The following is a 25,202-nucleotide window of genomic DNA, read 5'->3' as shown; positions in this document are numbered from 1 at the left end:
CTTCTTCTTGGCTTGACTTTGAAAACTGCTTCTTAATATATACATGTATATATGTATATAATTTTGTTAAGAATAGGTGAAAACCATATGATTGGTTAATTACTTATTTATAATATATATATATATATATATATATATATATATATAATTTTGTTAAGAATAGGTGAAAACTATATGATTGGTTAATTACTTATTTATAATATTATATTCCTAAATAATTTAACTAAAAACCATATTTTAAATAATAGATGAGCAGAAATACTACACAAAATAAAATTAGAAATGAACACATTCGAGAAAATATAAAAGTAGTCCCAATAAGCAATAGACTAAAAGAATGTCAATTGAGATGGGTTGTGCATGTTAATTGAAGGCCAATTACAGCCCCATTTACAAGAAATATTCAAGTTAAAAATTCTAAAAAAGTGAGAGGAAGACCCAAAATGCCATATATTGAGATGTTAAAAGTGGATATAAACATAATTCCAATAATAGATGATGTGGCTTTGGACAAAGTGAATGGAGGAACACGATTCAATGATATAATCACAACTCCAGCAAATTTAGTATCTTTTATGATGTAAGTTACTAATAAAAGAAATTTCATTGACATATTTTTATAACGTAAATAAAAAGAACTAATCTAATTTGATCATATATTTGTTGTTTGCATCTAATTTAACGATATGATTTTGAGCAATTAAGGGTGTAATATGGCTCTCAGAATCTCATTCTTTTCAATACTATGTATGGAACTTATTGATTTTGCACTTGCAACACCAAATGATTATTGTTCGTATGAGTATGTTTTAACACTTATTTTATCATTTCATGAAATATCAATGCATGCTTTCTATATTTTTCAATAATTTCATAATGGCTTTGTAGTTTTTGAAATGTTTCGCATAATTTTGCAGAATCCTATAACTTCGTCATGTGAATTTTACGCTTACATTACCAGTCCCATGCCTGGATGATGGAGGATGGTTGCATCAAGTTGACAGTTAGCGTAAAACAAAGTTTTTAGATGAGGCAAGGCACTTGGCTAGCCAGTGCCTTGAGGTATAAATCGTAACCCTCCCATGCATGATTTTTTAAATAAATGATATAATATTAAAAAATAAAAATCAGGATAGCCATTGCATATTTATAAATTTCAAATCCACACAATCGAAATGCAAGTTTTAATCTATTATAATGAATATAAATCTAAAATATTATTATTTTATATTTTAGCAAAATAGAAATATTCTTCAATGGTTGAAAGTATCTACAATAAATAACTATTTTATATTTACTGCAAAAATACAATTAAATATTATTTTTTCAATAATTTCATCCATATAATTGCAAAAATACAATTTAGCTATGGAGCTATGACCATTAGCCAAGGTTAATATTAGCCTCATGGCTAAAACTATCGAAGTTTGATCTGTGAGGAAGCAAAACCTTAAACCAAGGCTGAAGTTACACACAACCAAGCCGGGTCCCAAATTTTGAGAACAGGCCACAAAAGCATGACTGGTATCTTGATTCTTTTCGAATGCTTCTCACATGTGCAAAGAGAGCAAACTCTAATCATGCACAGAAGCAATTTTTGATACACGGGAAAAAGGGTATGATTGAAAAGAGGGAAGCTGAACCAGAAGTATTACACAAGAACTAGAGGTGAGGAAGGATTTCACCCCTGCTATGTGCAAAAGAGTCACTAATATTACGAATGAATCCATGTATATGAAAAATAAACGATTAGATGAAGCACAAGCAGGTGGTGTGAATAGACAAATCTTGTTTGTCAATAACCTCGGACCAATCAATTGAATATTGATTAATAGTGTCCCTAATAAAAAAGAGGTTTTTGTAAATTGGCACATATTTTGTTAAACCACCCATAAGAGCCGTGTTCTGACTTTTATCTGGAGAATAACCAACAATGGTTTCCTTTAGTAGAAGCCGACTACAGGGTGTCAACATCTTGTCTAGCCCGCCAACTTAAAATTGCTAGGACAGTTTGCCCCATCCCTTAACAATTGAACAAGTTCCAGTTTCCAAGAAATGGGGAATTTTGTACCTGGCCCAGCTTGATATCTCCACGATTTGGGTTGAAAAGCATATGTATATTTCCAACAAGTAAACTTTGAGATGGTGTAGTCCTAAATTTGAGCATTTGAGATCAGTTATGAATTTAAGAAGATTGAAACATATGAATCTTTACGAGACTCGGAATAGAATGTCCAACTAAGATTCAGATAATAAAACTATTCAATAGCCCCTTGAAAGGCTGCTATATATGTAGGTACACAGAAAAGAAATTCAAGGACTACATATCATGAATCAATGAGATGAAGTATGAACGTATACATGCTTAAAATGTACATCTTGCAATAATTATTAGTGTTGAAAGTATGAGTAGTTTCTCCAAAAATCTATACTTGAAAGAAATTATTTATCAGGCATTCAGACTCACCTTGAAATTTGGCCATTTGCATCGCTATTTGAATGATTAGGATTCATCTGTGTGAAAAAATTAAGGGGAACAAATATGATTTTCCTTATTTCAAAAACTAAATAAAAAAAATTCGGTCACCATATGAAAAACCCATTAACAGTGTGAAGCAAAGGTATTTTTTCATGTTGCTTTCCCAACAAAAAAATAAATCTGCAACATGATATGAAGAAATAAACTGGAAAAAGAAAAAGAAAAATACTACCAGAGTAACCAAAATTACCAGGGCCACGTAGTCTACATATGCAGCAAAAACTTTGATGTGTACCATGCCCCATCCAATCAAGAAAAATGTAAATCAAACTAACGTCTGAAATACAATGTAACATGTATACCCAAGTTGGTGCCAGAAGCTGATACAAAATGTCAGATACACTGACCCCCTGTAAACTTGATATGTTGACACAGTCAAAAGTTCATTCAATAAGTCGAATGAAATGTTTTTAAAATGGTAAATTCTCTGTACAATCCTTATATTTATCTCTTATTCCTCTGTAGTTCGGGGACTTAGAGTTCCATCCAAGGTGGTGTATTAAACCACTTGTTTCTAGGATAAGGATTCCATGGAAAATGATCCCATTTGCCAATTCTTGGGTTGTTTGGCAGGAAAGAAATAGCAATTTATTTGAGGGCAAAGACCATTCTCTCCATGAGGTGTTTATTAGTATTTTGGGTTACTGTTTTTCTTGGTGTAAAGCATTTAAGGAGTTCAAAGGGATATTTTTCAACGAGTTGCTCTTCAGATGGGAATCGGATTGTAGTGAGTAGGGTGGTTTCTGTTGTAGTATGCTGTTTGTTTGGTCTCTCAACCACTAGTATCTTTTTTTAAAATAATTTTTTGGTTTATCTAACAAAAATCACATTCTGGCATATGTAAATATGCAATACAGAGACAAAAAATTTATATATACTAATACACATTCAAATTCATGTGAATAACATAGATAATAGCTGAAAAAATGTTTGAATAAAGTAAAAGCACAGTGGGAAAAGGGCGGGAGGGTTAGATAATGCAGTGACTTTCGTTAGATTGTTAGTTAAAATAGCAGATTGTTTGTACCTCACCAAAGTTTAAATACCTATAAATAGGATTCATAGTAAAAATTTCCCACTAACAAATCTCAAACAAATTATGGGTATCATATTAGGCAAATAAATGTAATTTGCATAGTACTAAATTTCAACACATTTTCATGAAATATACCAAAACAATTTCATTCCAAGCAAACAAAACACTATTGTAATATCTCCATTTCCCCAATTTCAAATTTTTGTGCCAATAATGTGTAAACCAATTAATAACCACGAAGGATGCATGGATTAATAAAAAGACATTATCCTTGCATGTAATTTCAATTATTAGTATATACTAGTTTTTGTAACTAAACTTTTGAAAAAAAAATACACTCTATTCTAGATCGATGTATCTTCGACACTTGCACAATAACATCGATGTATAGCGAGAGACATAAGGGTAATGCACCAGATAGGCTCATAACTTAGTTAAGATAGTTAAGCAACATAAAAATATTTTAAAAATTCAATCTATTAGGTTACTGAAAAACTATCATAAATCAACAAGCAACCTAAGAATATGGCAGCAACCAATTACAAAGATTACAATCATGTGATCATACCTATGGCACTACAAGCCACATACAACAACAACAAAATGAGGGTATCAAAGTAACAATTAACAGTCACTATAATAGTCTTACCACTTAAGGCATATCCCTTTGACAATTTTGTTAAAGCAGTAATGTATGATAACTTCCATTATGGTCAAACAAGGATTTGTTTCATATAGACTTCAAAAACCAAGCTAATCATCATAATACATTGATCACCCAACTAACCTTTAAAACACAAAATTGAGCAACATTATCACGAAGGTCAAAGTGCCGAAATTCTATGCTCTCTTGATGCATAAGGGTAAATCTGTGACCAAAACATAACACACCAACCATCACATACCAAATAAGAGGTAAACGAGAATAAATGAAGAATTGACTGCAAAGAAAAGTCATACAGTTCTTGAATGCAACACATCATAGACAAATGCATCAGCATTTATTTACAGCGAGACCCACATAAAAGTACTTTAGGTTACCCCCGCAAACTAATGCAGGCAAGAAAGAATCTTATATTATATAAAAAAGAATGGAAAATTATTCTGTATTTATGATATATGAGGGGGAAAATGTCGAGGTACTGGAGTTAAAGCTATACATAGAAAGCTATAATAATTGGAAAGAAGTTGATTTGCAGAAAGAGGATAACTATATAAGCTCAATTGCTACCAGCTTCCTTTGATTTTTAAGTTAGTGCTCCAAAGAAATAGAGTGGTATTTATCTTCTGCATCACTTGAACCATAGTTCCATACTTTGTCTTCAAAAGTTTTGTTGTCCGTTTCTTTCCAAATGTTCCAGAACCTCAAAACCATTTGCAAGAGGCAACAACCTCAACAAAATACAACCAAAGACTGCAAAAGGATTAGTGGACCATACTTGGATGAACTCTAAATAAACCTTGACCAAAAAATTGGACGCCAAAATATCTAACAAAATGTAGCCAAACCAGGTTAGAGAAATCACAATATAAAGAAGATGACTAACCGTCTCAAAGCTATCTTTACAGATAAAGCACGCATTAGCATGAACTAGCACTGGCTAATAAGTGATCTACCATATGGCTTTCCAATGAAGTGAATCAGTTGGAACAATGACACTTTTGATGGGAATGGAGTTCTTCAAAAAAAAAACCTTGTTGAAAAGATGGATGAACTAGATGATGAAAGGAAGGAAGCAAAATGACAAAACGATGAGGATCTTTTTGGTTACAATCTGGGGGGATCGAGAAAAAGAGGGGGGTTCTTATCCTAGTTGGCCATCATAGTTTCTTGTTCCACTTCTAAGCAAGTAAAGAGCCAAGGCAATGCACATTTTCAGGGGCGGATTTACAGTGGGGGCACTTACCCCCACAATAATTTTTGAAGTCTATAAGGATTCCTGACTTACTGGGACAAATAGCAGTGGCGGATTAAAAAAATCCACCCCTATTGCCTCCCCCTCCCTCCCCCCCCCCCCCCCCCCCAAAAAAAAAATTCCACTTTTAGTTGTCTGCCCCCACTTATGCAAAATCCTGGCTCTGCCCAAGCAAGTATTTGATTTCCCAATCATCGAAATTCCTTCTAATGCATAGATTTCAAACAACTAAATCTCCAACCTTCTCCAAGAAACCAGAAACTAAGGGCTTGTTCAGTGAGCTATTTGGGCTTTTAAAGCTTTTAAGCAAAGAAAGCCCGTCTGTTGATGTTCGTTTGGGCTTTAACGGCTTATGGAGTTTAAAAATAAAGCCCGAAAGAGCTCTTATATGAAGTCGACTTTGAAGTGCTCCGCAAAGGAGCTTTTGCACAAAGCCAAAGACCGAAAACGGCTTTGAGTGAAATTACTGAACCACACTAACTTTCTTCTAACCTAATCTATCATTCACCCCTTTTCTTATTCTATTTGTTCAAAGAAAAAAAACTCCTCTGAGTCTCCAGTACAGATCACCACAATGTTTGGAGTGAAGATTTGAACTCGTCTTTGAGGTTCTTCTTCGTGTTGCAGGTACGAATCATCACGACTCTTTACTTCTCATCCTTATAATTTATTTGCAGTCGAACCATTGATGGCACTGTAAAACCCTAACCCTTGAAGGAGATGAATAATATTTTGGGGTTTTTTTTTGTTTTTGATAAGTATATATTGATGGCACTGGAAAAGTAGTTCAAATTAATGAAGTCTGCACCGATTTCAGCAATTTGTTTTCGTTATTGCTGAACTTTTTTATTGTGTACTTGTAGCTTGTGATTGGACAAGAAAAGATAATTCTTTTGTTAATCTTGGTTACACATGGAAAAACTCCAGATTCAAAAGAAAAAATTCTAATCTACTCAGGCATAATAACATCTCTCATTCATGCCTTAACACGATTGACATCATTCAATCATTCTGTAGATGATTAACCATTGAATTTGAAGAATTCTCTACAAAAATGCTATTTCAGAGATACTAATAGCCAAACATTTAATGGATTCATCCAGCCAACCCGGACTATTGGGAGAAGGCTTTCATGATGATTTGCTTTAATTGTGTATAGTTATCGATTTCATCTCACAAGAACATGTGCAAGCGAGTTTGTTAAATTCAAACAAAGTCAATTCCATCTCACATTGCAATCTTGTAACTAACCAAATGGACTGCAACCATATACAAAACAATTCTAACTGAAATAGAAAATGACAAACTAAGAATGCTCAAAAAACCATTACTCAGCCCACAAAGAAACAGAAAATTGAACCTTAGCAGACAACAAAATAAACAAGTCCTAGTTAGATGTACTTGTACCCAGTTTATCCAACAAACTTACATCTCATTATAATTTAATACATGCAAGTAACATTATCTATTCTGAATCCATCTATATTTTTAACTCTCAGTTCTCTTCATTTCAAAATTATGATATGTACATTACATTCTTGAATAGTAATGTCAAGTGTCTTACTTGAATCATACTCAATCTCTTTTGATTCATCCCATTCATTATTTTTTAATATGTTTGATTCGTGTTTAGGTTAGTAGGGTGTTGTTAGATTAGTTGGATGGATAATTGGGGTAAGTGGATTGGAATTCAACATGATGGTTATGAATGTCAAAGAAATAGGAGATTTTGATGGCTAGATTTTGTTTATGAATTTCTTTTGTCAGATGGCGAGACAAAAAGTAACAGAGCCAAAAATTGATTCCACATAATGGACACCCCATCTTCATAAGATTGGGTTGATATATAAGTGGAATTGGTTAAGAAGGGAAAAAGACCAGGTACTTCATTTAATTTATCATGGTGTTCATCTCTAATCAAACAATTCCAAAGAAAAACTGGACTTCGTTACACTAAGAAGCAACATAAGAATCACTGGGAAATCGTTACCTTAAGAAGCAACATAAAAATCATTGGGATAAAAATAAAGGTATTTGGACTCGATGGATAAAGCAAATAATGGTGTGGGTTACACTGTTGTTAACAATAAGATGTTGGCAAGCGATGACTGGTGGCACTCTTGGTTGGAGGTAATCTTCCAATTAGATTACCAAATAGGAATGTCATGTTTACCTATTTAAACTTATAAAACAAGTTTATTTATTTTGTAGAAAAATAAAACTGACGCACAATGGTGTTATGAGGGACTGAACCATGTTGAATAGTTGGACATACTATTTGGTTTGACCTATGCTATTTGCTAGCTCAAGTACGCTCGGTATGCGTCCATCTACCGGGCCATATAGAGCAGTTGAGGATGAACTTCAGGATGACGAGGATTATAATCTTGAGTTTGTTCAAGAGACGCAATCACCAGAGTCACAACCATTAGGTTCCTAACCACCTGTCGATATTTCTCATCATGTTAATCTTGATGTTGATGGTGACAATATCTTTGCATTTACTACACTATTGCGCAAGAGATCTGGAAGTACCCTAGATTTCCAACCCCATTCCAGACAACCAAAAATGACGAATGCAGTTAGATTGGGACGGCAGATTGATCGATTAGTGGAAGCAGTTTCGTCAAAGACGACTGCTAGTAGTGCACCACCTCCTCTTCCACCACCACCTGATAACATTAAGGAGTGTATTGATTTGTTGAATGGAACAACAAAAAGCATCCCTAATGCTGATCATTATCAGTTTGCACTGAAATTATTCAATATAAAGGAGTATAGGCAAATTTGGTGCATGTTGCAAATAGATGAACTTCATGTTGGATGGCGAGATGGACGATGCTCGAGTTCGTCGTTCGATGTAGTATTTAAGTGTGTATATTCTATGTGTTTTATTACCATCATTCATAGATGGTTATGACTATATGTCACCACTATGGTGGTATTGACAATGCACGTTTTATTTTTTTTGCTTTGTGTGGATTGGGACATATTAGGTTATGTGATGAATGGTATAATTTTGATTTTATTATTTATGTTGTGGTGAATACTATGGTTTGGATTTATATAATTTATAGTTTATGTACTTATACAAACTTATGAATTTCGATGATAATATTCCCACTCACGATGGTAAGTCCACCCACGATGATACGTCCAGTAACGATGGTATGTTTACTTAGGATGAAGTTTATGACACGAATACCGTAGATAATTGTGACGCCCCGCCAAACGCTAACACAAATCCCAAGGCCAAATCCCAAGGCACTAGGTGGCACCTCGAAATTTCGGCATGGTCTCCTCTGTTTATGTTAGCGTTTCACGGAACTCAAACCTGATAAACCAATTTATAACAAAACCTGTATATAAAAATGTAGATACAGGAAAATAACAGCGGAAGACTAATTACATCTAACATGTAAGCAGATCAGAGTGCGGAAGATTTATCAATATACAGGCTTACCAAAACATTCTCACTCTAACATAGGCCTAAACTCTCAATCCAAAAACTACACACATCCTGGATGAAATTGACAACACTAAGGGATGTGGCCCTAGTGCTCACCAGGCAATAAAATCTGATCGTCAATCTGATCGACCAGATACTCCTCAATTACTGCCTCTACGCCTGCCTCGACAGCTGCAAGTGCTGAAACTAAAAAAAATAGGAAGGAAAGGGAGAGTAACGAAAGTTACCCAGCAAGTCCACAGCCAATTCCTACCAATAACCCTTCCTAAGCATGATCGAATAAAGCATACTGAACATTTTAATACATGCAAGATTTTACAAGATAAAATACGATCAACTGGTACGTATAGCCAGGGATGAGCAACTAAACAGTTTTAAAAATTACACATAGCATCAATCATCCATACTCATCATACATTTTTCATTTTATGCAAATAAGATTGCCAACATTGAAATAATAGACATGCTTCTCATTTATAATTCGAAATATAACAACAGATACATAATACAAATGGTGGAGTATTGGAATTAAAGAGTTGGGATTCACGACTGGATCGCTCCCAGTCAGGACATGATATTCCCCAATAACATCGTAGTTCCTGATTTTGTGGCTGGTCGTGTCTACCACGCTTGCGGAACCATTTATCCGGCTCAGGCTGGCCGTTTGACGTGACCGTAAGCAATGGGTCTCTTTTCGATGTGTCAGAACGTTCGACTACTACTAGATTGTTAGTGATCACTGACTAATCATCTTCGTCTATGCCTATCAGGCGTGCATGTGATTCCCAAATGACACTCCACTCGTATACGACCACCTTTACAATACACGTTCACTGGTAAAGATAAGAAAGGAATGGACCCGGATTCCAGTTGTGACTCCACTCTCATACGCGTCCCATACCACGTATGAGTTTGGTGGTCCCTACCGTACATCCCAGGATAGTGCACCCCTCCGGATGATGTGACACACTATCCCTTCAGGCATTCACAAACCCTTTAACAGCTCACAAAATAGCTACGTACATATATGATTTTTCATTTAAAACAAAAGAGAAATTAACAGAACAGGGTTGAGAACGGATATCCAGTTCCTACCATGCAACCGTGGCCAATCGGCCTAAAATAAATAACAGTACTCAGCGCAAGCGCTAACATAATCGGAAATAAACATGCAACCCTTTCATTAATAACCTGGATATCCTTTCACCAACCTACACACAACATACAATGTAAAATGCAGACATCACCCCTTGGGTGTGATTCTGACATTTTACCGTTCATTCCCTTTTCCCATTCTCTCAACATTCTCATTTTTCATCCTTTCAAATCAACCATTCATTTTCAATCTTTCAAAGTCATTCTTTTGGTCTTTCCATTGAAAACCACCGAAGTTTATTCAAAAACAAGGTCCCAGCGATGCTCGGGACCAAAGCTATTAAAAATAGGGAAAGCTGGTGAAAATTTGGCTAAGTGTCAGAAACTCAAATTTTCAAAGTTCTCGAAATTAAAAACGGGTTTTTCGAAATGAAAGTCTTGATCATGAGATTCAACACCATATAGTTTTTGTAATATAATTCAAAGAAACGCGAAAGTTACTTCATTTTGAAAACTTGCCGAAAACGTCGAAAATTACGTTTTGTTCTTTAAACCAAAATTCGGATTTTGATCCTTTGAGATTTGGATCTTAAAACCATTCCCATTGTTCCGAAATGGGGGGTAAAACCTTAATTTCATTAAAGAACTTAAAGTAAATGGTTTTACTGAAATAAAGGGTGAAAAATAGTGTATAAGGTGTGAGGAGGTCAAGCCAAGAGTCAGAACACTGTTCTGATCAAAACTGTGTCTGTCGGTGGCTGTCGGTGGCAGAACCAGGATGCTGTCGGTGGAACCGACAGAATACACATCGGCAGGTGTCGGTGGGACCGACGGTCCTGCTGACAGAACAAAGTTTTCGGCGGCTTCTTGATTTCATCGGTGGCAGAAGCAACATTCTGTCGGTGGGACCGACAGAATGCCTTCGGTAGGTGCCGGTGGCACCGACCCTTCCCACCTACAGCCTGAACCTCACTCGCGATTTTTGGGTTTTTCAATCCCTTATTCGATTTCTTCTTCCATTCTTCGAACCATTCGACCCACCCACGATTTTGTTATCAAAATTCGATAAAGCATAAACAAAACACCTACTTCTACCATGAATTTGAAATCAAACACCAATTTCTACGATTTAAATGCAAACAATAAGTTTTGTTTCAAAAATCCTAAATGCACATTTCGGAAATCTAAAGCTACCAATAAGAATTGGAAGTCCCTTACTTGGTTGTGGACGCCAATGGTGATGAATCAACACCAAGGATCAATGTTAGGTGGCTCAAAGTTCCGAACGTGGTTGAACTCGGGTGCCAACGGAGTGGTTGGTTGTGAAACCCTCTTTGAAGGTGTTCTCCCCGCTTCCTAATGACCAACAACGACTCTCCTATGATTTGGATGAAGTTCCAAGTGATTATACAAAATCCACTTGCTGATCCTTGTGGGAGACCAAGAGAAAAGAAGAGGAAATGGAGGTTGGATAGGGTGAGGACGTAGAGCTCGACAACGCCGACGACTTTGCCTTCTTCGTCGAGGTTCAACTCGGGCTTGATTGGGATAGATCTTGATAGGAATGGGTTCAAACCCTAGGTCTAAAAAAATGGCTGAGTTGAGTTCTTTAGAGAAGAAGAGGAAAGAATGAAATAAAAGAAATCAGATTCCTTTTTATAATAAAGTTGAGGGGCATACTTGTAATTTCCCCCTTATTTCTAGTTTCGATCGTAACTTAACTATTCGGACTCGGAAAACGACAAACGAATATATCATTTCGAATAATTTTTCACTACGGATCTAATGGTATCATCAAATCTTTTCGATTCTCGCTCTAACGAAATTCCACTGTTTTGGGTCCCACTTAATGCGAAATTCGAGGATTTTATAACTTTTTCCTCCGAACTCGAATTCAAACTTGCTTACAGGCTAATATATATATTTTGATCCTTTTGAATCTAATGGCGAAGTCGATTTTTCTCAAAATTAATCATAGCAATATTCGAGTATTTTACTCTAAGTCTCTCATTCGATATTTCCCTCCAAATCTCACCATTTACTTTCCTCGAGATATGAGTTGAAAATCCGGGGTGTTACAATAATGATCTATCATTAGAGATTTTGGTAACATATGACGTTGTTGCAATACAACAATACTACGACACCTTTATCTATAGGGAACCACATAGGAATTTTGTTTATTCTAGAACAGATTATGTGTGTGACATCATTAATGGACAGAGTAACACATGCAATGATTTATTTAGGATGGAATGACATGTTTTCCTAAATTTGTGTGACATATTGGAAGGGAGGGGTTTAATAAAAGACGAAAAAAAGATCTCAATTCAAAAACAGGTTGCAATGTTTGTTTATAATGTGGGTCACAATGAAAGACATAAGGTATTTAGAGCCAATTTTAAGCACTCATTGGATACCATTTACAAATACTTTCATATAGTTTTTTGCGGTTTAGTTGGATCTAAATGGATCTAGTATAATACAATTTAAGTTTCCTTACTTATTACAAAAAAATTCATTAATATGTTGATTATTTGTTTTCAGAAACACGAAGGTATATTTTTATAAGTAGATGAGGTAAATGACCATGATTTGGATAACGTAGTGGTTAAAAAACTTATGCAGGACCTGGAGAATGAGAAGAATATTAGATATGTATTGATAAGATGTAATATCTTAATTATAGTATTTATTTTAATTTTGATTACAATGTTAGCAATAGCATTTCTCCTTCAACAATGATAGAAAACTATAATGGTTTTAAACATGTTGATGTACGAACAATGTGTTTATTTGAATGCTAATGTAGGTGGTAATATGATATTTAGATATTTATCTTAAGTACTGGTAGATTTTATATAATTTTTTTAATTAAATTTTTTATAATTAATTAATATTATTTGAATATTGTGATAGTCACATGTCAAAAAAATGCCATTTGACAGTTTTTGTATATGTAAGGGCAGAATCGAACAATTAAAAGTTGTCAAACAAATATCAATTTCAGGCTTCTGTGCAAAGCCTAGTACTTCTTCAGCTTCTTTAACGCACAAGCTTCTACTAAAAGTGGTTTCCCAGGCTTTGGGCTTTCGCTTCTCCCAAAAGACAACTCTTGAAGCTAGAGTTGGAAATTGTAAAGAACAAGCTGAGAAGTCAACCAAAGATTAGTGTTAGCATTTTATATTGCTTACTCTATCGCATACAAACCTTCAACCAAACTTCCTCGAGGAAGTATTCATATATTTTGGTAATGTTTTTCTAAGCAAAAACATCATATGAATAATTTATCTCATTAGTTTTAATGGACTAGGGTCGAAATGCTTTACTATGGCCAGGCTTCATCACCATCGTTTATGCGAAGGAAAAGGAATCTATTTTCTTTTCAATGAAAAACCAATTCTTTCCCCACATGTATTCAATTTAGTGATTGACAAAATGCACATTTTGTGTAGTTGAGTCAATTTGAGCCAACTATTAAATCTAATTCAAGTTAGCTTTGACATTTAGCTAACCCACCGCGATAAACATGCAAACTTGAAGTTACGCTTTCACCGATATAAGATACGCATCGACTTGTGGAGTATGGGTCGGACCATGGACCTCCGGATTTTGGGGCGTCACATATGAACTTGGCCCTCTCAAGGAAATGGTTATGAAGATTTGGTATGGAGAAAGATAGTCTTTAGAGAAGAGTTATTGCAGCGAAGTTTGGTGTGCATGAGTTGAGGTGGGAAAGTGGAGTTGCTAAAAGGTCGTATAGTTGTGAGTTTGGAAAGGGATTCAAGATAAGCTTTTGATTTATAACAAGAAAGTTAAATTCAAGGCGGGGTGTGAGAGCAAAGTCAGGTTTTGGGAGGATTAATGGTGTGGGGATATTGCCTTTAAGGAATGGTTTCCCAATCTCTATGAGATGTCTCCTAAGAAAGATCATGTTATATATGTGATGCAGGAAAATGAAGGAAGAAGAGGAAACTAGGGGTTTTAAGGAATCTGATTTAGGGTGATTTTGGAATTGGGTTAAGGATTTGGGCGACAATATGAAAAGGGTTTCCAAAATCCCAATTGGGTATTTATTGAAATGTAGAACACAAAGTTTTTCAATTATAACATTTTGAAATTACGATTAGTAAGGTTTTGGGTATTTAATAATGACTTTTTGCAAATATGACCACAATCCCAATGAAAATGATTAAAGGTTTGTAGGGTAAGGAAATGATTAAGGGTTAAAGATTTGGAAAAGAGATTAGTGATATAAGGATTAAAGAAAATGGGAAAGGATTAAGTGTTGAAGTTTGTAGGTTTCAACAATCAAGAATTCTAGAAAACCAAGAACAAGGAACTAAAAGAAAATCAAGAAAAACAAAAGAATAAAAAAGAAAAATAACGATTAGAAGAACAAAAGAGAAAACTATACAAAGATAGAACCTTGGAATCACACCAAGGGTTTCTTGAAATCACACCAAGAATTGTGAAGAACTCACTTCACTCCATGAAAGTAACTCATTCTTTATTCATCAAAATCTTCATTATTAAAAAAACCCCTAATACAATCTACATTAAAAATAAAAATAAAAAAAATTTACGAGTCATAATCAAACTAGAACACCAAAAAAATAACCTAATTTTTGTAATTTTCTCTCCTAATTTTTCAATCATAATAAACTTAAATAAAAGACACTAAAATTACTAAACTACCCTTAAATATTATATTAAGACTATAGACTAACAAAATATCAAAATAAGCCCAAAAAGGCATAAAATTAAAGTCCTAAAACAGAAATCTAAATAAAAACAGAAAGCACAAGATTTGATTTCAATGACTAGGAATTAGAAGACTTGAGCAAATTGATTGAGGGGATTGAGGCCACAACTCTGCATGATGGGTTGGAGGATTGTCGCATATAAGAAGGAAAAAAACATGGTCAGTTCTCAATTTGATCCATGTATCGGGCTAGTTTCTTGTACCCTAATTGTGCTTATTTCCATATCTCTTCATATAGAGCGGAGAAATTCCTTTCAAATTTGTGATCTTTTTACTTGGGTGACTTCATTGGGGAGACTGCCTATGTTGTATCAAATTATTAGAAGAGGCTTTACTTCTCCAAATTTCTATTGCATGTGCAAAGAGGATGGGGAATCAACAGATCACATTCTTCTTCACTACCCTATGACTTAGCCTCTTTGGTCTCATTTCCTTTCCCTGTTTGGTAAGGAAGGGTGAGAGGTGCTTACTGTTATTAGTTCATTTGCTTTTCCAATCTTGGCTTTCTTGGGGGTCCCCATATAAGAGGTCTAAGCACATTCTTTGAAGTTTTTTCTTGTTTGTTGTCTTTGGAAGGAAAAGAATAGCCCATTTTTTTCAAGATGGGGAACATTCATTTCAAGATCTCACATTTTTTTTATAAGCAAAAAAGTTTTATTAAAGAAAGAACAAGGTGTTCGAGATGAACCACCGAGAAGAAAAAACAAAGAAAAACACCAACGAAGAATACTAATCCACTGCCAGACTACAAACACGATCCCATCTTCCAAGAAAATCTTCAAAGAATACTCCCCTAAAGACCTTGAACACCTTTCCCTAGAAGAATATGAACGATAAGATGGAGAAGATTAAGTCTAAGTTCTTTTCCTTCAAAGATGTGTCTATTACGCTCCTTCCACAAATCCCAACAAATGGCAAAGGGTGCTATGCATAACAAGTCCTGTAAATGAGATCCCCCAATACAACCAAGATTTGAAAAGTGAACAGATAGTATTAGGAAAAAAAACCCTACCGTATCAAACAACCCAAGGAAGTGGTCCCAAACTTGTTTTGCAAGATGGCAATTTAGTAGCACATGATTGGTAGACTCTCCATCCTCTTTGCACAAACAACAAAAGTTTGGGAATATAAAACCTCTATTTTGGGTTCACTTTTGTGGAGAAAATTGTTCAAGGAGGGTCTTTTTTTTAATATAAATTTTGTGGTTAGATGGATTTGATTTGTAACCTTGTTGCCTTGTAGTTACCTCTTTCAAGGGTGTAAAGTACTATTTTCCATTGGGATGGTCACCTCGACCACAATTTTTGGAATAAATTACTTTTACCCATAAAAAAATAAGAAGTCCTTAAAAAGTATTGTAAGTTCCTTTAAAATCCTACTCATTCCTACTCCAAGAAAATATAAGTCCCATGCCGATCAAAACAAAAAAGAAAGGAAAATATAAGCCCCATAAAGGACATAAAAAGCTCAGGTAAAGGGTGCTCCTTCCCTTCAAAAGATCTTATCGTTTCATTCCACCTACATATCCCAATATACGCCAAATAGGGTTAAAGGCCACAAGATTCTCTTTTTTAGGGGAATTGCTTTGAGATGCCAGATTTGGAGCAAATGTATGAGAATGATAGAAAACACCAAAAAATTCAGAATAATGATAAAAATGAGCACCCACCTCTCTTGAATAAGAACAATGAATAAGGTGCCCACTCAATTTACACAAGAAACAAGAATTTACAATAGGTACACCCCAGGCGGAAATATACCCTCTACAAACTTATACTTTTCCCACCTTTGAATCTAGCACCTCTACTACATTTCTATCATGAATCAACAAACACCCTCACTTATAAAAAGAGTAATCCAAACACACTTCACCCAACCCATATGTTTTTAGTATCCCCATCCACCCTCCTTGTCAAATTTTTCCCTAACTTCAAGAAACCTCTCCTTTTTTTTCTCATCATAAACACTCGTTCCCTTCTTTTCTCCATAATAGCTAAAACCAAAACTTTAGGCTTTTCCTTGGATATCTTAAAGGAGCACCCAATAGATCTGGCCCACTAGCCTGATGTCCCCAGCATATTCACAAAAGCCATTACGTTTCACATTACATACTGGCACATTGTCATCGACCAATCTTACAAAGGAGACAATGTCGTTCCACTATTTGGTCTATCAAATGTAGAACCTTGCTACTAGTAAAAGGTAAGTTTTGAAAGAATGACCAAAATTGTATTTAATGGCACAAATGCAATCATGCAACTAATTTCAACCATCAAACTAACCTATAGGCAAGATCAAAACATAATTTGAGCAACTAATAAGTATTTACTTAAAACATAAAGTGGGATCTTTTTAAAACTATGCAAATGGGGTCTTCTATGTCTAATGCTCCAGAAATTCTCAAACTAAGTCCAAATAGAGATCATCCATCCACACAATGACCGCGACAGGGATCTCTTCCTCTGAAATACCCTATATGGTGGAGTCAAGGTATCCTCATCGCATGTGCCCCAAGAATGGCACAAATCGTTTTTTTTTTTTTTGAAAGTAATTGGCACAAATCGTATTTGAACCATTGTCTTCTTGGACCACATCACTTAATTCATTAAAAGTTGCAGTTCCTTCTATAAAAGGCACCACTCACTCTCATAAATCTACTGATATCATTTTTTTTCTTCCAACAATCATAATTTAACCATTGAAACCTCATATCAATCCGGTTAGATACTCAAGAGAACCTACACCCATGGTTTTAAATCTTGTCCGAGACTGAGATGACTCGTCCAATACGTCTCGGTATCGTCCACTAATGAGATGGATAGACAAGTCAAATGTATCAGACAAGATTTAAAACCACAATTCATTTTTTCTCATTGTTGAACGAGACAACTCAAATGTATCGAAAAACTCGTCTAAGATGACTCGGTCTCGTTCATGGACGAGATGAGACATCAAAACTAGATTTAAAACCATGCCTACACTGGCCATGGAATCCCATTGCAAGTAATAAAATTAGTAATGACCACTGTCCATTATCTTTCGAACAAAATCCATGCAACTATCATCTTCCTCCATAGAAAAATTTTCCTTCTCACTTATTATCGTCTTTTTTATCCAACTTCCTTTTGATAGCCATGAACCTTGGGCCGAAATTACTCATCATAAGCTTGTAAATCTACTTCACCTGTCATCCTAATCCTATTTTTTTATATCAATAATAAAGTTACCTCAAAACATAGTGCTTGTAAGTCTTTATTATTTGTTTTTTAATTTTTTTATAAGCAAGCAGATTATTGGTTACAATTAGTAGGTGGAGGGTTTTGAAACAAGGCAGTGGTATCAAGACACACTCGGGCTTTAACCAACTAAGCGAGCTGGCACTTTCATGCTTATTTAAGACTTTTTCAGCACATAACAACAAAAGCTTGCTTCTCGTCTTAGGTAACAATAATCTATTTTTTCCACTATCATTTCTTATTTAAAGATCATAAACCCATTTTAGACAATAAACCCTATTATGCATATCAGATTATAACCCCACTAGTTTCTGGCAACTGTTGTCTCCAGCATTTATAGTACTATGCAAAAATATTAGTTGTTTTTTCCCTATTAATTTTGTTCCTCCTTGAACCCTATGCTTTAGTTGGGGGTAATAACTGTAATTAGATAAGTATCATTTATTGGAGAGATTAGAGAAGTGAGCAGATTTATTAATTGTTTTCACCCCCAAAAAGACAACAACAACAAATGAAACAGAATAAATCAATAGACATATATATTTATACACATACTAAGATATTGAGAAACCTTACAGTTCATCTTTCCAGAATATGGCACATCCATCATGTGCCTCTCCTGTGCGAGCCTGGAGCATAAGGTACTTCAAAATTCAGCTATATTATAAATTTGATCTACAATATTGTTACAGTTTCAACTACAAATACTGAAATAGCAAGTTCTGCAGAATACCTTGTAAATTCCACTGAAACCACATCCTTGTAGAAGATCAGCTAAATCAGAAAAACGATCAACCTCCTGGAAAGATAGCATTGGCTAATGTGAATTTAATCGTGGTGTAATACCACTTTAGAGAAAATGTATCTACTTCTTTAAAAAATTCAGAAAAAACAGATTCCAAGACATACAAACTAAAAAGTTTAGGTCTTTAATTAAAAACAAAATGTATGGATTCAATACCAATGACAACACAAGGAATGAAATGAACCTGCCTGTAAACATAAAATGCCCGGTGAATAACGAATGAGCTCCTTGCGGATAAGCATTTTCCGCCAATCCCAGTTTAAGAATTTTGGGGAAACTTGATGATATAAGTCAAGATGTTTTGCTGCATTTTCAACTCCTAATATATTATACGAAACAATGACAACCTTATCTACAAAATAAATGAAGGGCTTGATCAGAAATTGACTACAGTAAAATTAAGCTCATAAGCATTTTATGCCAGTCAAAATCTAAAAATTGAAATATGTCAACAAATTTTCAACTCTCAATATGTTATACAAAACAATGAAATGGTTTGTCAGAGATTGATAATCTGTGATTCATTTTCTAAGTCAGGTTACAGAAAAATTAAACCTAAAAGGAAGGCATTTTATAAGCATTTTACGCCAGTCTAAATTTAAAAATCAAGACAAGTCAACAAGTTTTCTACTCCCAATATACTATGCCAAACAATGACAACTTTATCCACAAAAAATTGATTATCTGCAATTCATTTTTAGGTTAGGTTACAATATAATTAAACCCAAAAGAAGGTTTCTCATACACATTTTACACCAGTTCCAACTTAATAATCGAGATGCCTCAACGCATTTTCAATTCCCAATAGATTCTATGAAACATTAAGTCAATGACAAACATATCTACATAATACATATGAAGGGCTGATTATCTGTGATTCATTTTTAGGGTGGGTTAGATTACAAAAAAATAATGCCCAAAAGGAGGGTTATTTTCATAAGCAATTTTTTTACTCAATTTAAAAATCAAGATGTGTTGATACATTTCCAACTCCCCAATATATTATATGAAACAATGACAACCTTATATACAAAAAATTAGAAGGTTTTGTCAAAAATTGATTATCTGCTATTCATTTTGAGTCATGATATTTCCCCACCATAAAAATGTGAATAAAGCCATAAGTGATTTTGTTATAAAAACACACCAGAAGTGAATGAGATTTTGATATTGCACATACATTAACTTATGGTGTAATTTTATAACAAAATCACTTACGGCTTTATTCAGATTTTTACAGTGTGGTAATACTATATATAGTCCAAATTAAAAAAAAAAAAAAAAAAAAAAAAATTGTGATAAGTCATTAAGTCCACACATACAAAAATTAAAGGATTTTGTCAGAAATTGATTATCTGCAATTCATTTATAGGGTTAGAAGATTGCAGTAAAATTAAGCCCAAAATCAGGGCTTTTATTAACATCTTTGTCAGGAATTGATTATCTTTGATTCATTTTCAGGGTTAGATTACACTAAAATTAAGCCCAAAAGGAGAGTTTTTTTATTTATTATTATTTACTTTAAACAAGCATTTTAAGCCAGTCTCAATTTAAAAATCGAGATGCTTCGACAAATTTCCAACTCTTAATGTATTATACGAATCAATGACACCCTTATCAACAAAAGTTAAAGAATTTAACAAAAAATGATTCAAATGGGATTCGTTTCTATGGTTAGATTACGAAAAAAATTAACCCCCCCCCCTTTTTTTTTCCAATTTTTACCTTTAAAACGGGAGCCATCGCGGGGAGAGAAAACCCATTGTCGATGACAATCTACTAGGCTTCTGGTTTTTTTCCTTCTTTTTGAGTTTCTGCGGATCGATGTTTGATTCTCGGTCTCTGATACAGATATTGTTCTCTGCTTCTTTGCTTTGTGAGTTCCATTAACGAGAAGTTGAGGGGGATGAAGAGGGGCCTTGCGTTTTCTTGAATAGGAGGAGGAGCTCTGCGAACTCTCCTTCGACTGGTTTGGGGCTTCGCGCATTGTATGAGAGATGAGAACGTGAGAGCGAGAATGAGAGATCAATCAAGTTTTTAAGGTTTGGGTAAATTATTGGATTCCAAAATGTTTAGAGGGCCAGTGCAAGCGTCCAATTGTCCGACTCCAGCAATACTTATACTAGAAAAAGAGTTAGAAACCTTAGAGCCGTAGGTTATATTCAAGAAGAAAGTGTTGAAAGATTAAGTTTATTAAAGTTATATAAGTTTTGAATTTAAGTGCAGAGAAAATTATCTATCTACTTGTTTTAATTGTATTGAATTAAATCAAAATAAATATTTTAATAACAGAATTATAAACAAAATATATTAACCTTCCAATCATAAATCATAATATTTTCTTTTTGACTGTTTTAACCGCTAATTCATATCACACATATTAAAAAAAATATAAATGTAAAAGATAATATGATTTGATATTCTAAATTACAAAAATATTTTTTTGTTATACGTAAATTTTAAATTACATAATATTCTATTTATTTTTTTTAAATATAATTTTTCTTTCAAATTATTGCATCCATGTATAATATTAGTTTAAATTTCTTCAATCTCTCTAATTTGTAATCAATTTGTTTCTTTTTTTTCTTTCTCTTCTTTCACATTTGTTAATGTAACAATAATTAATTCCTTGTATCACAATAAGTCAAATTCAAATTTCACTGGTTGTAATAAGATTGACATAAAAAATAAATATATTAATCTATAATATGATATTAAATTATATGATTTTTTTTGTTATACCATCTTTAACTAATATATCACTGTTGATTTAGAACAACAATAAAATTTTTGTAATTTGTTTCCATCTTTATTGAATATAATTGTTAATAGTTTACATGGGTCATATTCACATTTACCCAATCTCAATTCATCCAACCAAATCCAAAATTCACGTTATTTGGTATTTTCAACTTTAATAAACAAACATATGAACACTACATTTTAGATGTTAACACATGATTTCAAATCATTTTGTAAAATATAATAACCTTTTTTTTAAAGTTATCACATTTTGCATTTAAGGTATAAATTGTCTGGATTTCTTCAAGTTTTAGATGTACAAACTTGGAAAGTGCCCTCTTGACCTCTCACCTCAAATGATCTCTTTAATGTACAGATCCATAAATAAAGCATTAAATTTCATAGTCCAATTTGCTCTTTTTTCTTTAAAAAATATATCTAATCAATTACCAACATTTTAAAACAAAGACTAATAAAAGAAAAATATTTCGATTAAACTATTCAACATTAACAATAACAATGGAAATCATAAATATATACATTGAGTCATGTCCCATCGTATAAATTGCACCTCATGATAAATATTGCATCACAAGAAAATAAAAATGTGAAACAAAAACATAATTGATGTACACCAAAGTTAAAAGAAAAATTAACTCTATAGATTGTTTAATCGTTCATCATAAAAGAATTTTTGGAATCCATAGCCTTAACTAACAATTTTTTCATTATGTATTTATTGGCTAGTACATAAGATTAACTTAATTAAAGTCATTCTTTCAAATTATTTCAAAAGCTAAGAAATCATAGATTCTATTTTTGTAAAATAAAAAAACTCTAATTTACTTAAAGTAACAAAAGTGAACTTAGGACACTACCATCCCTAACCTTGAACATGATCCAAATAATTTGTATACTTATTCGTTGAATACATAATCATGTTCAACACAATCAGGTTAATAAACCAAATTGAAATTGAAACTGTAACTTTCTATTTGAAATTCATCAAATTAAAAAAACACTCCCGAACAAAAAATTTGCTCACATAATACACAACAGTCATACCAATTATTCTAAAATGCAATTCAATTCATCGTCACCCATAATTTTTTCTTTGAAATCTATAAAAAATAAAAATAAAAAACACACCAACAAAATCTGTACTAGACCAATTTGCACCCCTAATTTTGGAGCACTCAAAGTACATTTTTCTCATTTTCTTCCTCACAAAACAATGGTAATTACAATCATTTTTGACAATTTTTTTTATCATGAATGATAAATGAAAAATGATATACTCCAAATTTTGAATATTTAAATTATTTTTTATTTATTTTGACGATTTGTAATAAAAATAATGAATAAAATTGAAATTCTAAATTTTTTAAAGATTTCATCGTAATTTTGATTCAAGTGTCCCTTTCGCATTTATAACATACGCATTTTGAGTGGGTATGCAAAGCCAAATCAGAATTGAACCAACATAGGTCAGTTCCACAACATACCAAAATCAAATCGAATTTCTTGTAGAATTGAACCAAACTAAACCTAACTAAGGTCAATTTGGTTTGGCTCAATTCTAGGGGTTGCCAATATCTTATGAACCTACTTAGAAGTAACATATTCTTAATGAAATAAATAAATAATAAACATGAAATTTCAAATAATAAGACACTAATATATCCATAAAAAAGTCATTAACCTATCCTTAAAGTACTCATTAATCGATATCCAAACTCCTAAAGAAGCAAGTCATTAGGAGTTCGATCATATAAAACTCTTGAATCGAGAACTAAACCGTATTGATTGATTTTCCATTTTCTTAATCCAAAACTGAACCAAACAAGTCCAAAGCCATTGGTTTGGTTTAGTTCAATTTTCGATTTGAATTAGACCAACTTGCACCCCTAATTTTGGGTATTTCAAGAAAAATTATACAACATTTAAATCGAAAAAATGAAAACAAAATCACGTTTATAGTGTTGAGTTAACCATTTGTATCGTCAAGTTATACATTTTATTGTCCAATTCAACAATTTTATCATTGAGATCAACATTTTTTTTATTGCTAAGATCAACATTTTTTTAAATATTAATCTCAACAATAATTAAATGTTGAACTCAACAATAAATATTGATCTTGTAAAAAATTTGCTGATCTTCACAATTAAAAAGTTGAACTTTATAGTAAAAACTATTGATTTTGATAATAAAAATATTGAATTCAACACTAAAATTATTGATCTCAAAATAAAAATATTGAACTTGAGACGAAAAAATTGTTGATCTCAACACTAAATAGGATTGAATTCTACATGACAAATAATTGTTGAGACAATAAAATGTTAAATTCGACAATAACAATATTAAACTTGAAAATAAAAAATAATGGTGAACTCGATGTTGTAAATGCAATTCAATTTTTTATTTTTCATTTTTTCAACTTCAATACTAAATATATCTTTTCAAAAAAAAAATGCATAAATTATAATTGTGAAATGGAAACTCGAACCAAAAGTTACGATGAAATCTTAAAAAATTTAGAATCCCAACTGCGTTCGTCATTTTTTTGTTAAAAAAAATCAAAATAAATAAAAAAATACATTTAAATATTTAAAATTAGGACTTACGAGTATATTATTCTCCTTTCATTGTTCAAGGTAAAAAATCGTTGGAATGGTTAATGAAAAATCTAAGTATGTGAAAAATATGAGAAATGTTAGTCTGAGTTGTAAAAACTTGAAAAATTAGTATGAATCATGTTGTCATGCCTCAAACTTCTAATATGGATCCCCATGATCCAATATTAATTTTTAAAGATGAGATTTTCCTATATATAGAATGTGATAAAATTTGTATAATGACAACTCTGACTAATGATATTATCCACATATAATTAACGATATAAATAGTATAAATGAAAGTAGAATAATAGAAGTCACAATTTAATCTATAAAATGTCTCACAAACTCAGTACATACATATAGAGAAGTAGTGATACATGGCATTAACATATACAAGATCTCTCTAACACTCAAAACATAAAACACACTAACTCTAACACACACAAAAATGTATATATCCACTCTTTCAACATGAACAGGATAATCATCTTATCTTATTTTGCCTCAATATATTCAATTGGCTCATTGAACTTATATGATTCTTCTATTATAATTATGTTATTGGTTTGCTAAGTAACAAAGTTACCCAATAGAAACAAAGATTTCAATTGAGTCACTTAACACATATTCCACTAATATAGGAGAAATTCTCATTTCTCCGTCTATCAATAAAAAAACATAGTTCAATTTTTTTAAATCCTAATATAAGTTTAAAATATTATATCTAATTTGTATAGCTATGTAAAACATCATTAAAATAATTTTATCTTTACACACACACACACACACACATATATGTGTAATGCTTATTAATATTTAAATAATTAAGTAAAGAAAAAAATTGATAACTAGCAATAAACATACAAAGTTCATACTTAGATTTAAATGAACAAAATTGTCTTACTTCCAACTCTAAACTTAATTTTAGTTAACATGTCTAACCCTCTTATACAAGTTTTGATGATGACTGAC

The 25,202-nt window shown here is 32.9% G+C and overlaps 1 protein-coding gene across 4 annotated transcripts in view; it reads right to left on the bottom strand.

Annotated features, from left to right (window-relative positions):
• The window catches only part of LOC147394496 (DNAse I-like superfamily protein), a 39,703-nt gene extending 18,729 nt beyond the window's left edge, over nt 1-20,974 (bottom strand). Inside the window, exons 1-7 of one of the 4 annotated variants that reach the window (XM_086453912.1) lie at nt 20,587-20,974; nt 19,050-19,213; nt 18,790-18,855; nt 18,633-18,685; nt 4,363-4,444; nt 2,468-2,514; nt 2,072-2,153 (exon numbers count right to left, since the gene is read on the bottom strand). In XM_086453912.1, the coding sequence (XP_086310038.1) occupies nt 2,072-2,153; nt 2,468-2,514; nt 4,363-4,444; nt 18,633-18,685; nt 18,790-18,855; nt 19,050-19,213; nt 20,587-20,848 (756 nt within the window). In that variant the 5' untranslated portion in view covers nt 20,849-20,974. The remainder of the gene's footprint in view (nt 1-2,071; nt 2,154-2,467; nt 2,515-4,362; nt 4,445-18,632; nt 18,686-18,789; nt 18,856-19,049; nt 19,214-20,586) is intronic. The other 3 variants (XM_086453910.1, XM_086453913.1, XM_086453911.1) reach the window with 3 other exon arrangements.
• Between the last annotated feature and the right edge of the window lie 4,228 nt (nt 20,975-25,202).

The sequence above is a fragment of the Akebia trifoliata genome, chromosome 9 (genome assembly GCF_017979445.1).
Source record: "Akebia trifoliata isolate Shusen 1 chromosome 9, ASM1797944v1, whole genome shotgun sequence".
NCBI lineage: Eukaryota > Viridiplantae > Streptophyta > Magnoliopsida > Ranunculales > Lardizabalaceae > Akebia > Akebia trifoliata.
The sequence above is the reverse complement of the archived record's forward strand: the minus strand, read 5'-3'. Positions and strand labels throughout refer to the sequence as shown.